This window comes from Lynx canadensis, chromosome A1, assembly GCF_007474595.2.
Source record: "Lynx canadensis isolate LIC74 chromosome A1, mLynCan4.pri.v2, whole genome shotgun sequence".
In the NCBI taxonomy this organism is placed as follows: Eukaryota; Metazoa; Chordata; class Mammalia; order Carnivora; family Felidae; genus Lynx; species Lynx canadensis.
This window is the reverse complement of record NC_044303.2, coordinates 4,501,491-4,519,452: the sequence shown is the minus strand read 5'-3', so window position 1 is coordinate 4,519,452 and position 17,962 is coordinate 4,501,491. Positions and strand designations below refer to the sequence as shown.

The following is a 17,962-nucleotide window of genomic DNA, read 5'->3' as shown; positions in this document are numbered from 1 at the left end:
TCTCAAGAGACGAACAGTCACTCCGCTGTTGAAGGTTGGATATAGGTTGTTCTGATTTTTTCTTTTTTAACTAACGTTCACAAAATTCCTAGAAAACAGGACCCTCTAATTATGTTTGTGTTGTTTCCTGGGCAGCACTGTAATTCCGCAGAGCAGGCCCATGTAGAACGTGGTTTCTTGGGCCTCGCGCAGTATCGGTAAACCCCCGGTTCCTGTGTGCGGATCCCTCATCACAGGGATGCAGTGAGAAATGGTGCTAATTGCCAACTTAGGGGAACGAGAGCTATGCTTAGGATCAAGCGGATTTTAGGAGTTCAACCTGAAAATGCATAGTAATCACAGTCGTATCACCAGTAAGCACGTTGAAGGACCCGTTCCTGTTTCTCTGTTAGGCCCCAGTTACGCTTTCAGTTGGACAGGCAGACAGTCGGATGGTCTCAAGGGGACCGAGAGATGAGACTTGTAACTCCACGCAATTTTTTGTGATCAAAAGATGAGCGTTTTGATTGCGCGGTGAGCAAATTGAAGGTGAGAAGATAGTTCTTGCCAAAGGCTAATCGGTAAAAAGAAAGTGAGGACCTTTGTCACGAGGTGATACCACCGGCACCCGTGTTCTTGGAGCTCCAGGTGCTGACCTGTGTAACGGGAAGGAAAGACTCGACTCTCTAGACCGCATGCTCGATCCACCCTGTTTGCTATTTCCTTTTCAGTTCCCTCTTCCAGACCACTTGTCTCTAGCTGTCACTTAGGGGTGCCTCTCCGGCCCCCTCTTGTGGGGCTCTGCCTCCAAAGTGACAGGCTAACCTGGGGTCTGCGCCTCGAGCCCAGACCTGCTGCCCACTCCGGGCTCAGGGTAATCTGCAGCGGCCGCCTGAGCGTATCCACTAGCGTGAAGCGAAGGCAGCATCTCTTGATCGGAAAGTCCTTGTCTTCCCTCCCCATCTGCTCCCCTCCAGGCTTCAGTGGTTCAGTAAACGGTACGACCGTTTGTCCCGGCTCGTCACCTGGAGTCACACCCGACTCCCTCCCCCTGACGGCACACACCCAGCCAGTCACCAGGCCATAGCGTTCCGTCTCCGGCACCGTCCGCGTCTCACAGCCCCCATCGTGAGCCGAGGCCACGGGTGCCCCACGCTGGCGGCTCTGTCGGCCTCGTAATTGCCTCCTCGGCCTCTAGTCTTGCTGCCTCCAGGTCCTTGGAGGTCGCCTGCTGCTGACGGTTCCCCTGACGCTCAGAATAAAGCCTGAACCCTCAGCCTGGCTGACAAGGTCCTAGCCTCTCTTTGCCCACCGTCCTCCAGCCAGGTCGGTGCCCTTCCCCTTCAATCATGTGTCTGGTCCTAGTGTCGTGTCACTTCCTGAAGGAGGCCAGTTCAGGTGCCATAACAATGCAGAGTTTCTTATAATTGCTTATTTTTTTTTTTAAGTTTATTTATTTTGAGAGAGACAGAGACAGCGTGAATGGGGGAGGGGCAGAGAGAGAAGGAGAGAGAATCCCGAGCAGGCTCCACGCTGTCAGTGCGGAGCCTGATACCCGGCTCAAACTCATGAAACCAAGGGATCGTGACCTGAGCCGAAACCAAGAGTTGGACGCCCAGCTGACTGAGCCACCCAGACACCCCACAACTGCTTATTTAATTATACAGTCGACCCTTGAATAACATGGGGTTTAGGGGCCGCAAACCCCTAACACATTCAAAAATCCGCATATAACTTTGGATTTCCGTAAACTTAACTACTAATAGGCTACTCTTTAAAAAAATTTTTTTGTATTTATTATTGTTGAGAGGGTGAGCGGGGAAGGAGCAGGGAGGGGCGGATAGAGGATCTGAAGCAGACTCTGTGCTGATAGCAGACAGCCCGACGCGGGGCTCAAACCCACGAACCGTGAGATCGTGACCTGGCTGCAGCCGGATGCTTAGCCGACTGAGTCTCCTAGGCGCCCCACTACCAGCCTGCTCTTGACCAGAGGCCTGACTGCCAACTACACGGTTGACCAACACGTGTTTGGTATGTTGTATGTATCCTGTTCCGTATTCTTACAAGGAAGTAAGCTAGAGAAAAGGAAACGTTATCAAGCGAATCGCGAGAAAAAGAAAATACATTTATGCTGTTGTATTGTTCGAAAAAAGCCCGCGCGTGAGTGGCCCAGCGCAGTTTAAAGGCGGGTTGGCCAAGCTTCAGCTGTGTCTCTGTCCTTGGCCGGAGAGCGGTCCGCGATGGCCGAGGCCGTGTGTGCCTCTACCCCTGTGTCTCCCCCAACACCAGCCAGCCGGGACGAACCAAGGAAGCACTGAATGAATGAATGAATGAATGAATGAATGAATGAATGATGGATGCCTCACAAGAGGTTCTTTCTCGTTAAAAGACAAAGTTTTGAAACAGACCACAGGAACTTCATTTCCATTGAGGCCATCCGTGTTTCTCTCTAATTTACACTCGCTCCAGGGATGACAGACTTTGCTGGTGTTCTTACCTGCACGTGGCCCCGTGCCACTTACGTGGTCCCTGACTTGCCACGCGCACCCCCCCGCCCCCCAACTCTTGCATCAGAACAGTTGGTCCAGGTGAGACCTATTGGGCGTCTAAAGTCGATTGCTGTATCGTTACAGTTCTGAAATTATAATTAGTGAAGACACGAACCAGCAGACTTCTGGCAGGTGGTTTTTTGGTGGGGGAGACGCGAAGCACGATTGTTTTGAAATGAAATCGAATACAGTTCTGTTGGCCACACTGAAGCACGCACTTGCACAGCTACCTTGGCAGATCCTGACAGAATGAAAGGGCAGGCTTTGTTTTGTGGCCAGGCACGCTTAGACTCGCAGACCTTCTTCCTTAGAGGTCAGATGCCTGGCTGGACCACTGCGGAGCCCCGAGCTCTGACATCACCGCCACCGGGGAAACAGCAGCCAAACGGGACAGGCTTGGGATGTCGAGATGCCACGAGTACGAGATGTGGCTGGCAGGCTAGGGTAGGGTTGCCGACTCCAGGGCAGGCCCGACCTTAGCGCAGTAGTGAGTTACGGCCAAGGACGCGGCGGCAGGTTTTATCTCCGCGCGCCGGCCTGCCTGGCTTTGCCCCGTCTCCGTAGCATCGAGGACATTTCTGGACTGAGAAATCAGAGGAAGGTGGCCAAGAGGCAGGAGGAACCTCTTACGTAATGGAACATGTCAAGGATGGGGGGTGGGAGCAGCTCACAGAGGATGGGTGTAAAGAGAGGAAGGTCAGAGAATTCCGAAGACAAACGCTCCTCCTTCCAAATATCACCGGGGTCTTTCTTGTTTAGGAAGGAGGGTGCAAAGCTCTTCTTTATGCTTTTTCCACTCCTACCGTATGACCCTAAGCTGAAGAAATCAGGTTCATCCTTTTTATTAATTGCTCCCATTAATGAAGTTGAATGTACTCATAATTTCAGTTATTAATACAGCAGTCCCGTTACTACCGGAAACTGTTTACATTACAAATTAAGGGGATCGGGCAGATAATAGACAAATCTTAGAGGAAAATGTGTTTTAAATTCTGAACGGCTGACTTCTAACTTGACGTTTAGAATACTACTTGTCAAAATTTGGAGACTTCTGTTATTCATACCGCCACGTCAGGGTAAGGAAGAGTCCTAAGGTATAGATCGTGCATGTGTGTGAAGAAACGTTAGAGCTGACGTCACGATGAAATGATGGAATTTAATATATATTTGGCTCCAGATCCGTCCTTTGGGAATTACCCTCGTTTAGGTACTCCATGGCTGGTCCTTACACGCCCGTCGGGAGCGGGACGTGCTTCCATTTGTGAGTCCCAAAGCACTGACCTACGCACGTGGGCACCTTTTCTGCACCCGCGTGGACCGCGTGAGCTCTCTTTTGCCTAAGTCCGGATGTGTGTATAATGGGCTTAAGTCCATTGAATTTACATCAGAGTATTTCACTTCTTTTTGATCTAGAAGTTTTGAGCTGGAATTTCATTTCCTAGTCACGTTTTTTGTACTAACCTATAACATTACAATGTGTGCTTTGCAAAAGAAAGGTGTCGTGCTGTAAGCACGGTTAATATTTCCACGAGAATGTTCTGCTCACGGTGAATTTGCTTCTCGTAACAACCCTGTGAAATACTCTCAATGAAATGTTAGCATCACATTGGGAACCTGAGGTCGGGATGGGCGGCAGGTGGCCCGGGTTCCCAAAGGGAGCGAAAGGGCAAAGAACCTGCACCCAGGAATTCCTAGCCTCGTCGCAGTGCCCCTTCTCACCTAACCTGCCTTCAGCTGTGACTGTTTGAGGTGTGGACCTACTGAGAGGGACACTCTCTGGGTCTTGTCTGCTCAGCCCTGGCTCCTTCCAGGTGCTCCCAGAAGGCAAATCTGTTTCCTTTCCCAAATGCCTGGACTCAGGAGAGTAACCGGGTTTCACCTTGTACGCTAATCCACTTTGCCTTTTTGAGGTTCCAGATACTTAAGTCTTTCTCGTTCTTTAGTTTTTTTGTTTTGTTTTATTTTGGTTTTAGCACGTAAACTGGTTTTAAACTTTCCACAAAAGACAGAACATAGTATTCATTCCATTTTAGGCTCTGCCAAGCCTCTGATGCACGTGTTTTGAAGTTATTTTACTTTGAGGAAGGGGGGGGGGGAGAGGGGCAGAGAGAGGGGGAGAGAGAATCCCATGCAGGCTCCATGCTGTCATCGTGGAGCCCGACATGGGGCTCGATCCCACGAACCGTGAGAGCATGAACTGAGCCGAGATCAAGACTCAGATGTTTACCCGACTGAGCCACCCATGCCCTGCATCTGATGTATTTAGAACATTATTAAGCCCTGTGTCGGAGAAACCATGTCAGTAGCGTGTGGTGCCAGAGTATTCCCGAGTCTGATACGTGCTCCTGTCACGTTAGGCCCCCAGAAGCCTCTGGCTAGCGAGAGCCAGAACGTCGCGTCGGGTGAGTGAAGCTGAGGAAGAATGGCACGGCCACAGTGACGGCCACGTCTCCCCACAGGCCCAGTGTTGGAGGCTTGGGTGGATTTGACGGGCTGTGAGGCCCCACAGGTTGACACAACAGACCTGACTGGAAAGAAAGTCAGAAGTGAAAATGGAAGAAAAGGAAAATGCTCCCGGGGCGGGTGTGCGGAGGGGTGGAGATTCTAAGGGATAAAGCATGGTTTGTGTCTTACATTCACTGCCTCCTTGTATGTAGTGCATTAGTGGGGAGGGTCGATGGTAAGGACAGCCACCGTGACAGGCTATATCCACAGGAGGGATCTCAGCGAGCACCCAGAACTGTGCCCTGAACAAGGAAACCAAGTGATGAGGCAGCAGGTTATGCGATCCCACGGAAGCTTCTGGCCACAAATCTTGGTGTGTAGAAAGAATGGCAAACTCCAAAGAAGCCACTGGGGAGCCCTCTGAGTTGCCCGTGAGCCCCTTTTTGGAGGACAAATATTTGCAGAGAAATTGGCACCAACAGTGAAAGCCTGAGAAACATGCTGTGTTTTTTGGTTTTTGGTTTTTGTTGTTTACCACCACGAACCTTCCTTGCCAGGGTTCTGCTCCTCTGTCCCTCTGTGAGGTTTTCCTTGCAGTTGAGGCCAGTTTGCATTTCCAAGCCACGGGAGAGTGTGAGAATATGGTTTCGTCAGCAGCAGCAAGAAGTTTTCTTTATGTTCCAGAACAATGTCTGAAGTCCCCAGCGTCACGTCCTCATGCCCCGGCGGTATGAATGACGTCTCCCAAGGATGGACTCACCAGAATAGCCTCCTCCTCGAACAGAGTGGCCACAGATCAGCTCCTGCCCGGCCGGGGCTGTGCTGTCCCACCGGCAGAGGTGTGACGTAGGGGGCCTGTGTTCAGGAACAGTCGTCCGCTAACCACTGGCTTTGTTCCTCGGTGGCGTCATCCACGTTGCTGCCCAGCATGTCTCCCGGAGGAGGATGTCCGCCAGGAGGCGTGAAGGGCTTCCAGGGACAATATCCAAATGTCAGTTCAATTAGAAGACAATTTAAATTAGACAATATAAGGCATTTTAGCAACTGCGTCAATATGGAAAACAATAGGAGACTATGGGATACCTGGCTGAACAGAGCAGGGAAAAAGTGTTTTCTGGACCTCTGTCCTCAGTGATGGCACAATGGGCTGCTGTGACGACCCCCAAGTTAAAACTTGTTTGGCTGCTGGGTAGAAACAGAGTTGAAAGTTGATCTGATTTCCCCCACGTGCGGTGTTATAAACTGTGGTTCTATGCTTAGAGACTCATTTTATGCAAAACACAAAAACAAAAACCTTGAGCAGAAAAAAAAAATTCAGGGAAAACACAATGCAAATATACACTCCTTAAATTTTTTTTTTTTTGAATGTTTATTTTTGAGAGAGAGAGCATGGGCATGTGCGTGCAAGTCCGGGAGGGGCAGAGAGGGAGGGAGACGCAGCATCCGAAGCCGGCTCCAGGCTCCGAGCTGTCAGCACAGAGCCCCACGTGGGCCTCGAACCCACAAACACGAGATCATGACCTGAGCCGAAGCCAGATGCTGAACCGACTGAGCTCCCCAGGCGCCCCACAAATATGCACTCTCATAAAGTTATTGAGTGTATCTTACCAAGCACTATTTACACGCTGCATTGATCCTTGGAAGTTGTCTCTGCAGCCCGCACCCAGTGTTTTGGACTGTGAGTCTGATGACGCGTGGCCCCAGATTCTGCAAACCCGCCTCTAGCAAGTAGAAACATTGTTTTTGCTCCAGTGACCTTCAAAGTGCCTTCAAGATGAGGGCCATCCATCTGGAAAACTTCCTCTGCTCTGAACAGGAAGTGCAAGGGAGATACGGTTTCCGTGGTGACATCAGTTTTGGCATTGGCTACACGCATTAGGTAGTCCTAACCATGAACTCTGGTGGTTACTGCCGATGGCAGACAGGGGACGAAGTACAGGGAGTCAAGACAAGCCATCTTCAGACCTTTAATTTGGCAGCGACTCTCCTGAAGTGTTCTGGGGCCTTTCAGCTCTGAGGTTTAACGTGGGAGCGGAGGGAGGGGAAGGAGAGGCTCGGAGGCTGGGACCCTGCTGGGTGCTGGAGTGAAGGGAAGCTTGCGTCAGCTGTCCCCCACATCCAGACCCACTCTGGCGTGTCTTGCTATCCCTGCCTGACCCCCAGTTTCAGAGATCAAAGGAAGGTTTTCCTCTCTTTGGTCTAAGGCCCGCCTTGGCAAATCCTCATTTTCTCCACCCCTTCCGCCCCACGGGACTGACAGAGCAAGCACCTATCCCCACTGGGAAACCCCGTCTCACCCACAGGAATGTGGTTTAGCCTAGTAACCCAGATAAAGACAAGCCAAGACAATCACACGGCTTGTATGGAATTGACACCTTTCCCATAGACACAGTGGTTCAGTCTCATCCAGAGTTCCCTTTTCGAGTACACTTCCCATTTTTAAACACTTAAGTGATTGGATATTTAAACGAAGCCAGAGCTCTGGCTTTTTTGAGGCATCCTCCCCCAATTCTTCAACAGAAGAGACTCTAAGGATACCAGATCCACGGGTGAGGGACATTCTTCCTTTGACAGACGTGTACACACGGGGGTTGAGATGTCCGAGGGGACGTGAGAGCTTGAAGAGAGGGAGAGTATCTTATATTAAGGACTGCGAGGGTTTGGGGGTGGGAGGCAGATTCCTCCCTGGAACTAGAACCCACAGTTGAGTCTTAGATATATTTTGCTATGGAAATATTGTAACTTATGGTTAACCATTAACTATTATTAGTTAAGTATGGTTTGGGGGGCAGAGTCTGTAGGGAAACACATTGCCTATTGTACCGTTAGAGTAGAGCCTGTTCATATAATGCAGGGTGCTAGAATTTCCAGCTTCTGCTCAGAGGCTTGGTTTCAGCGAGGTTCTGGGAAAGATAGTGGAATGAATAATAGAAGGAAGAGACCTGGCAGGAAGAGAAAGACGGAGAATAACATGGGCAAGTTCAGCATCTGAGAAAGACTTACTACCAGGGGGCTTTCTTTTTAGCAATCCCTAAGCTGTAACTTACTGGAAATACAGTTCCACGTAATGGCAATAAAGTAAAGCATTTATCGTTGTCAAATATTTAGAAATTAATATTTATCAGAAGGTCTTCGCTACATACCTGTGTCTTTTTTTATAGCCATCTTGGTTGACATGATAGAAGTTCGTGATTCGGGTACTCAGATTACAATATAGCTAGACCTGATTTAGGCTAATATGATAATATATGGTGTGAAATAGAGCATCTTATTCTCTACCCAAGTATGCATGCATTTAACTTTAATTCCCTGGATAAAGAGATTTATAAAGGCCTGCACCAGCTTAATATATATGCCAACTCACTTTTGTTTTACATTTAATAAATTAAAATAGTTTCATTGAACTAAGAGTAGGGAAAGTGTTAGAGTATGGGTTGTATCACATATTTCCAAGACATACTTTATGGAATAAATCTTTTATACTTAAAAAAGAAAGTATAATTTTACAGAAGAAAGTCACTTTCCTAATAATCACAGTTCCTTTGGACCCTCTTTGAACATTTTTTAATTCAAATTTTGCTGATTAGTATTGAGACAGATAGATGGAAGTATATGTTATCAATATATACATTTCAACAGTATTAGAAAACATTTTTTTAGGGGCGCCTGGGTGGCGCAGTCGGTTAAGCGTCCGACTTCAGCCAGGTCACGATCTCGCGGTCCGTGAGTTCGAGCCCCGCGTCGGGCTCTGGGCTGATGGCTCAGAGCCTGGAGCCTGTTTCCGATTCTGTGTCTCCCTCTCTCTCTGCCCCTCCCCCGTTCATGCTCTGTCTCTCTCTGTCCCAAAAATAAATAAACGTTGAAAAAAAAATTTAAAAAAAAAAACAAAACATTTTTTTAAATTTTTTAAAATCTTTATTTTTGAGAGAGAGACAGCGTGTGAGCAGGGGAGGAGCAGAGAGAGAGGGGGACACAGAATCTGAAGCAGGCTCCAGGCTCTGAGCTGTCAGCCCAGAGCCCAGTGTGGGGCTCGAACTCACAAACCCTGAGATCATGACCGGAGCCAAAGTCGGACGCTCAACCGACTGAGCCACCCAGGTGCCCCAAAGCATCTGATCTTTTTTTTAATGTTCATTTATTTTTGAGAGAGAAAGCACAAGCAGGGGAGGGGCAGAAAGAGAAGGAGACACAGAATCCAAAGCAGGCTCCAGGCTCTGAGCCTAGAGCCCGATGCAGGGCTCGAACTCACAAACCGTGAAATCATGACCTGAGCTGAAGTCAGATGACCGACTGGGCCACCCAGGAGCCCCAACATTAGAAAACATTTTAAGTGTGTTATGAAATGTTTATACAATTCTTAATTGTCCTACGAACTCAGATACATATTTTGTGTAATGTGAGCGTTCAAATGAGTAAACTTTGGATAAATTTGATTACCTACTGAAATGAAGTACCTGTATTGATAGTTAAAAAGTGATCAGTTGGGTAACTATTAACATGTCAGTACTTACTGTATACAGTGTATTAAATTTTCCTTTTCACTGAATGTATAAAAAACATCCACAAAGTTAGATGTAACTATTAAGATAATGGAAGATAAACATTAAGTTGAGCTTTCTACCACTGGAAACTAGCTGCTAACAGTATTAGCATTTTAAAAATTGGCTTATCAGTACCCTCACAGTATGCAGAACACTCTGTGTTGTGATTGAAACTGATAAATTCCAACAGTTTCAGAGACACCATTCTGAAGCTAATTAATAGCACTTCTATGGTGTTCAGAACTTTCTCATAGTTCTTTTTCCTAATGGCATCATTTTAAGGCACTGGCCGGGGAGGCTGCTAACATTCTGCAGTGCAGAGGACAGCCCTCATGGCTAAGAGCTACCCGGCCCCGAATGTTATGTTAACACACCTAAGGTATTCAATAACCCACTGAATGCTGAGAACACAGAGTTAAATAAGACCTCGTTTCTGACTTTTCAACCTTTTTAGGGTTTAGCAGAGAAGGGAGACTGAGAAACCAGAATTACAGAGCAGTATGGTAAATGCTGAGAAGGGCCAATGTATAAAACAGACCACAGAGGGGCGCCGGGGTGGCTCAGTCAGTTAAGTCTCCGACTTCGACTGAGGTCATGATCTAGCGGTTTGTGAGTTCGAGCCCCACGTCCAGTTCTGTGCTGACAGCTCAGAGCCTGGAGCCTGCTTCGGATTCTGTGTCTCCCTCTCTCTCTGCCCCTCCCATGCTCATGCTCTGTCTCCCTCTCAGTAATAAGTAAATGTTAAAAAAAAAAATTTTTTTTTAAACCACAGAGAAATGGCATCTGAATTGGACAGGAAGAAGAGCGTTTCTCAAGGGAAAGGTCGATTTGAATTAATGAAAGTTAATTAGGCAGAGCACATATTAATCAGGAAAAGAGAAACATCTCTAGGTGTTTCACACAAAGAGAATCTAAAATAGGATTATTCTTACACAGCCGAGAAACAAAAGAGGAGAAAGGAACTCAGGTGAACAATAATGGCAGGAAAATGCTACTGACCCAGAGGCTGGAGGGATGGGGGGGGGGGGGGGGGGGGGGGGTGGTTCTACTTGAGCGGAGCACTGGTGCCCCCTGGTGGGAGCTGGGACCTAGGAGGGAGGAGCTGGCCAGCAGAAGTTGGAGCAAAAGAGGAGACCAGCGGCTGCTCGAAATGCCCCTGCTGTAGCCCATGCAGAGAGAAATACCCTGGTGTCTACCTTCCTCCCACACACATCATCCCCACCCTTGGCCAACTTGGCCAGAAGCCCTTTGTCAGAGGAGCCTGGGAATTGTGCTTCCGTGTAATACAATGAGACAGAAATGGCTGGAGAAAATCAGAGCAAACAAGGAAACAACCCAAAGCACAGCAGCATGAGAAAGCCTCACTGTAAATAATTCAGCATGGCTAGAGTGAAAGGGATCGTGTGCTCGGCTGAGATCTGACATCTTCTCAAGGTTCAGAGGTGGCAGCCGGGGATACTAGATGAAGTGGCAGGACTCCGTTTGCAGTGTTTTGGGAAGGACGCCGGCCAGCTTGGAGGTGAGTCAGATGCGAAGGAAGGCAGGAGATTTTTCAGGAGGCTAATGCAGGTGTCCAAGTGGAAGGCACTGGCCTAAAAAGGCTGGAAATAAGGCTGCGGCAGCCACACTGAGCGTGGACTGTTGAGACTGGACTGGAATCTCTAAACTTGGTGACCGAGGAAGATCTGGAGGGAAAGGAAGTGCTGTAGGATCACCCCCAGGATGGGCAGTGCTGGGCCCAGGCATGGCCACCATGAGGCAGTGCTGGGCCCGAACCTGGTCCCTCTGATTCCCGCTCCACTGTGCTTTCCAGCCGTGGTGGCCTGACGAGGAGTATGTGTCTCAGAACCACTGGGTCCCAGGGTCCTCATCTTTACAGCTAGGTGTTAGATGTTCCCAAAGGCAATCTTCTACCGCACTGTGATCGAAAGATTTAGACTTCCAGATTTCAATATATTTTCCTCCAGTGGCACGTTTTCTGTAATTTACATGAACACCTTACAAATTGTACGTACATTCAACCTGGTATATAGTTCTGGGTTTCAAATTCAAGTATTCTAAATTCACATTTAAAAATTATTGGTCATAGTTGTTTTCAGAGAATTCTCATTACGAGTGAAAGGAAATGTTCTATTCTAAAGTTCATACACCCCAGAATCCAGCTTGTAGACAATGGATTTCACAATATTCCCATCTAAAATTCTTCTTGTATTCTGTTCATAAATCTCTCTGGCAGAGCTCCCACAGTTTGCAAGACTCACTACAAAACCAGTGATTGAATCACAACCCTTGTTAGTTAATAGAGGTCAAAGTATTAGTTCTAAATAATGCTACTTGGTATGTTTCTCGGAAATTCCAGGAAAAGCCTTTTTCCGTGATTTTCAGTTTCATTCCAAGCAGCACACAACAATCACATTGTTCAGCTGCATGAACGAAATAGTAAGTCACTGGTCTTTTAAAAAGCATGTTGCCCCAATCAGAAACTCGGCATTGTGTATATTTTACTAGATCTGTAACTTAAGGTTTAAGGAAATACTTAGACTTTTTCGTGTTGTAAAAATTTAAACATCTTCACATTGGAAAGATATGTGGGGATATGGCGAATTGTTACGTTGGCATAGACATTGACAGGGCGGGATAATAGATAACAATATTACGTCAAGATAAACTTAAATAATTTACATGTGGCACACCGTTCTTATTCTCAAAGAGTTCATAGAAGTCTTGTTCTGAAGGCAGCCATCAAAACCTATCATTATAAATATGTCTTGGTAAAGCAATTTGGTGAGATGCCCATAACCCACTGAGTAAGGGGGCATTAATTTTAGGAGCATCAGGAAGGGATTCCCAAAGATGATGACCCCTGTAGACAGTCTCAAAGTGTTAGACTTAAAGGGATGTGGTTTTTTCTAAACCTGTTTTCGCCTTAATTTCTACTACTTCATGACACTGAGCCATCCTTCCAATTATATTGTTCTACTTAATAGAACAATAGGGTGACCAGACATCCCAGTCTGCCCAGAACTTCTCCGGTTTCAGCCCTGAGAGTCCCATGTCCTGGAAAACACCTTATCCCTGGGCCAACTGGGCCAACTGGTCACCCGAGTTTATTTCCTCTCAGTCAGAATTTAGGTTCTTGGATCTTCCTTTTGCTCATGCCAAGTTCCCACCTAGAACCGGTTATCACCTTGTCACTGTTTTGAGTTTATCATGGGGCCTACACATATCCTTTTTTTTTTTTTTAATTTTTTTTTTTAATTTTTTTAATTTTTAATTTTTTTTTCCTACACATATCCTTGTACCCAGCAGAGGTTCATGAATTAATTGGTTGGTTGATCTACCGTAGACATAAATGTTGGCACCTGCTCTTGGATAGGTGGCACTGAAGCACAGGTTACTCAGATGACGGTACTCAAGATTCATGTGACAGCACTGAGCTTAAAACCTGGGCCTGCCCCCATTCCTGTCCTAGAACATTCCCAAACCGACGCAACATTAAAATCGAGCACTGCCTGCACCCCTGGAGACTCCAGGGGCAGCCTGGCACATTTTCATCCTTCGTTATAAAAGGTCTCACAATGCCCTCAGGTTGTCTCCGTCCAGCCAGATTACAAGAGAAGGAGCATGTCTGCTCCTCTCCATCCAGTGCAAGTCGCAACAAGGCCGTTAGTGTTGTGTAATATGCCATCAGTCGGTGCCTGTGACTGGACTCGATGTTTGCATAAACTGTCTGCTTCGTTTCGAGATTGTGAGAAGCCGAAACAACCACAGTCCCCTGTCCCTCTCAGAATGGGTGAGGGTGGATGGGATACTCAGCGGGAGACTCATTTTGCAATTGTTTGTAGATTTCACATCCAGCCTCAACGCTAGGATGATTCAAGTTTCTGCTTCTTGAATGGCTCATTCAAATGCAGCCCACAGCTCTTCAGGATCCCTAATTTCTCCATTAGAACATTAAACTGCAGAGGCATGTGGTAGTCCCATTAGGCTTCTGAGTAATGGAATTGAGTAAATGGACATCAGAAAGGCTCCGGGCTACATAAGCCTATGTAGCCTCCCTGGTCCCAGATGGAATCAGCCCTTGAACTGGGAATCTCCCTGGGAATCCCTCAGGGAGCTCCACGTAAGGGCAAATAAAAATGAGCCCATGAGAGAATTTACAGAGTAGAATCAGATGAGACCTCTTTGCATGAGGTCACATTTTTTTCTGCACTTGAGAGGACTAAGCTAAATTGGGACTTAACCTTAAGGTTTTTATGCAAATGTCTGCTCCTTTTCTTCTTCTGCCTTTAATATTGCCTTCGGAAGAGTGGCCTTGACTGGCATAAGGACTTTGGGGATTTGACTTGAGTTGGGGTTATGTCACGAGGCACTGAACTTGGTGTCAGACACCAAGATATGGGTTCCTATCCCAGCACTGCCTCTCTCTTTCTTCATTAGTTTAAAGTAGCGGAGAGGAGCATAGGCGTCGGAAGAGGCAGCTGCAGGAACCCCCAGCACCCCCTGCCCAAGTGTGCATTTGGTTATCTGTAAAATGGAAATTATCCTGTTGATCTTACAGGTTAATAGGAGTACCCAGTGGCAGGTCGTTTCAAAAGCCCTTAGCACAGGGGCCTGACATGTAGTAAACGCTTAGCGAGTGGTGGTCTTTTATGGCGAACATCGCAATCTTTCCTACACGTCTTCACTGGCTAATCACTAATTGAGAAGGGGGTGGCTGTGACATTTAAGCTGGCCCACCAAGGCTGAGCAGGCCGTGGCCTAATGGGCAGAGAGGAAGGAGAGCAACACGTTCATTGGGGGAGACAGCATGGACTGCAGGTGTGTGGTGGCCTTAATTAAGGGCATGGGGAAAGAAAGCCGAAGGTGCAACGTTGGTTTACTTTGAAGTTTTGTGTCTGACTTTCTAATATTTAAGTAATATCCTTATCTCCCTCCATCCCCCAGCCAGTAAGAATCCTGTTGACAGAGGCCCTTCACTAATGCTGTTCCCTTTACAAAGCCCGACCTCATACATGCAGCCTCAGCTTGTCCCTTCTGCTTGTGTGTCTCTGTAGCACTTTGGGTATTTTTGTAGACAAGTGGGCAGCTGACAGCATCTTGGTCTTTGCTGCTGGTTCTTGCAGCCAGTCTGCCTATCAGCTGCGTGAAATTTAACACGGGTTGGGATTTTACTGTAACACGTTTTGAAATAGTTGTTGGTGGGTTTTTTTATTCAATAATTAAGAATTTCTTCCATTTCAAATAAAGACAAGGCCCAGTGTGGAATAACGCCTTGGCCTTGGCATTCCAGCAGTTTTTCAAAAGTTTTAAACAAGTTTCAGTGGATTCAAGGATTTACCTTTGCACTGAATGCACAACCCATAATTATCTTTTTTTTTTTTTTTAAGGAATGTATGTTTGCATTCTGCCTTTTAATTCATTGTGAAATCAATTAGGAGAGGTAAAACTTTAACTTAATTTAAAAGTTTAAAAAAAATTTTTTAGAACGTTTTATTTTGAGAGGTGGGGGAGGGGCAGAGAGAGAGGGAGAGAGAATCCCAAGCTGGCTCCACGCTGCCAGCAGGGGGCCGATGCCGGACTCGAACTCCTCAATCCTGAGATCATGACCTGAGCCAGAGTTGGACACTTGACCAACGGAGCCAGCCGGGGGCCCCTAATTTAAGACAGTTTTGATCTGATCAACCCTGTCATGAGGCACGCTTCTTTTATCCCGGCAATTATTAGCCAAAATGAGAAGCCGCTGTTCGTAGAGGTTCTTCCGTGGGAGGAAAATGACTAAATCCCGGCTTTGTTTTCCGCTCCAGGCTGCGGCCACAACTGAGGAGCCTGATGTGCACAGCAGGTGCGAAAGCCCGGCCGGCAGCAGCCTCGGAGATGAAGGCCTGCGCCTGGGGCCTGTGGACACAGATGTGCATGTGGGTTTGAACCCCGCTGCCCTGTGGCCACGGGCTCGCCGCCCCGAGAACATGACAACAGCCCGGAACGGCCATGGCCGACTCGCCGCGATCCCCTGTTCCGTCTCTGATTCCAAAGACCCCAAAATGGTGACCCACCCAGCGTGTCGGAATGGAGGCTGCGGCAGCAACCCCTGCGGGGACGCGGACGGCGCCGCGGAGGCCAGACTCAGCCCCGCCAGGCTCATCCGCCTCTTCTCCGTGAGCAGGAAGAGGGCCAGCGCCAACCCGGAAAGGCCCCGCTCCATGGTCCTGATGGGAAATTCCTCCACCTGGAACGCCCTTGCCTCCTTCCGGAAAATGGGGTCTTTTAAGAAACTGAAGTCCTCCGTCCTTCAGGGAATTCAGAACCGAGAGGGGTCAGATGCGGCAAAGGAAGACGCCCCGGAACGCGACCCGGGAAAACCCATCCCGAACGGTGCCGCCGCCGGAACGCACACCGGCAGGTGCCCCTCCTCGGGGCCGGCGAGCGACCCCGTCGCCAAGGCGGCTCCCGGGGGCGCGTCGGACTGCTCCGACCCCGAGGAGGCCGACGACGCCTTCCAGAGGAGCACCCACCGGTCCCGCAGCATCCGCCGCGCCTACGGCCTGGGCCGCATCAGCTTCCTAGATGGCGAGAAGCATCAGGGGTCCCAGAACCACGTCGGGCCCCTGGCCCCCGTCTCCCAGGAGCCCGCGCTGTGTGAGATTCTAGTGAAAGACTCTGAGAACAACAGCATCGTCTACCGGAAAAGCAAGAGCACCGACAACTTGAACTTTCTGAAGAAGAGCTCCTTCAAACGGAAGTCCACCTCGAATCTCATGGACCTCAAGGGGGCGCCCGAAAAGCCCGCGCCCCGGAGGACGCTGAGCAGTTCGTCCGCCGACTCGGAAAAGTTCGGTGGGGCCGAGAGGAGGACGAAACGCTGGAAGAGCCCGCTGCGGGCCAGGGACTTCGACAGAGTCCTGAGGCTTGTGAGCAGCGCCGCGGACGCGGCCTGGCGGAGAGAGAGCCCCCGGAGCGGGGCGCCCCCGCCGGGCGAGGCAAGCCAGAGGCTGCAGGTGCACAGCAGGCTGCACGACGCCTACTCCCGCCGCGTGTCCACCAGCGCCGAGCGCGAGTGGAGGAGGTGCGCAGGCGCAGGCGCAGGCGTGGACGCGGCCGCGTGTCCCCTCGAAGCCGCAGGCTCCCGGGCGGCGGCGAGCGCGGGTCCTGGCGCCGGCAGCGCCTCGGCGAGTCCGGCTGCCGAGGACCCGGGCGGACGCCAAGCTGGCAGCCGGTTTACCTTCGAGCCGGAGCAGCCGCTCACCCCCCAAAGGCCAACCACGCCCAAGCCCCCCAGCCCTCAGAGCCCGGGCGCAGGAAACGCCACGTGTCCCAGCAGTCTCAGCGCGCTGTCCCTGAGTTCAGTGGACAGTGAAGAGAGGGCAGAGGGGCCCGCGTCCTCCCAGGATTCGGCGCAAGCCACGTGTGACAAGGGCAGTGACGACAGCAGCGTCGGCAGCCACCCTCAGCTGAGCCCCCAGCTGGTGTCGGGTCCCGAAGAAAGGAGGGAGGAGGTAAGGGCCGGGCGGGGGCCCCTTGGGGGTGACCGGCTGCACACGGGGTACCTGTCACAGCGTCACCCTTCATGTCTCCCGGGGGTTGCCGGTGCGCTGGGGTGTTTTCCGCTGGCGTTCACCCTCTTGCCTTCACCTGCCGTAGAAGCAGGCGGCCCCGTGCTAATTGCACTGCCATCAAATTCCTGCCAGGTTGCTGTTTACCAAGTTCACAATCATCTCCGCCTCTCTCGTAATAAATTGCCACCCAGTGCAATTCCTTGAGACGGCACCACACCATTCATTCAAAAGCAGATTCCATTGAGCACCAACCCCATCCTAGATTCTGGGGGGCGGAGGTGGGGGGTAGTTGATAGAGACCTCTGTCCACTCTATGCAGCTAGTAGGTGCTCTCAGAAATTTGATTTTTGCAACATTTTGTATTCCCATAGCTCTCTTCTCTGTGTTTTCAATTGTCTCTGTATCCTTCCCAACAGAGTACATGTAAATGAGATTCTTCACGTTAAGACCCCGTTCGAAGTCTCTTTTATTTCCTAGGAATGAATTAGAAACGTGCAGTTTGATACCTGTCAACCTCCGAGTGATGATGGTTCAAAGAAATTTTTATGATGGTTACTTGACTTATTTTTAGAGAACGTAAGCATCTCATGAATTGAATCAACTAATAACTGTCAAGGCGACAGGAGCAGTGTTCTTTTCATAGCCTGTCAGGTATCCAGACAACTTTGCCTGACTCTGTAATTTTCACTTATTTATAAATGCATTCAGTACAGTACAGAGCTAAAGGATGAGGAAATGCATCCATGTGTGTATACTGCAAATTATTCTCCAAGTATATTTCTAGACTGTTTTATAGGCATAAATTGGTGCTTGCCATGGAAAATAATCCCCTGGCAACTGTTCCTTCCCACTGATCCTTGGAGAGGACCTCAGTTTTGTCTTAATGTCTGTA

General features: G+C 49.1%; 1 protein-coding gene across 1 annotated transcript in view; it reads left to right on the top strand.

The window, feature by feature from the left end:
- The window catches only part of SPATA13 (spermatogenesis associated 13), a 151,208-nt gene that overhangs the window by 50,940 nt on the left and 82,306 nt on the right, over positions 1 to 17,962 (top strand). Inside the window, 1 exon segment of the mRNA XM_032592630.1 lies at positions 15,322 to 17,010. Coding sequence (XP_032448521.1) covers positions 15,484 to 17,010 — 1,527 coding nt within the window. The 5' untranslated portion in view covers positions 15,322 to 15,483.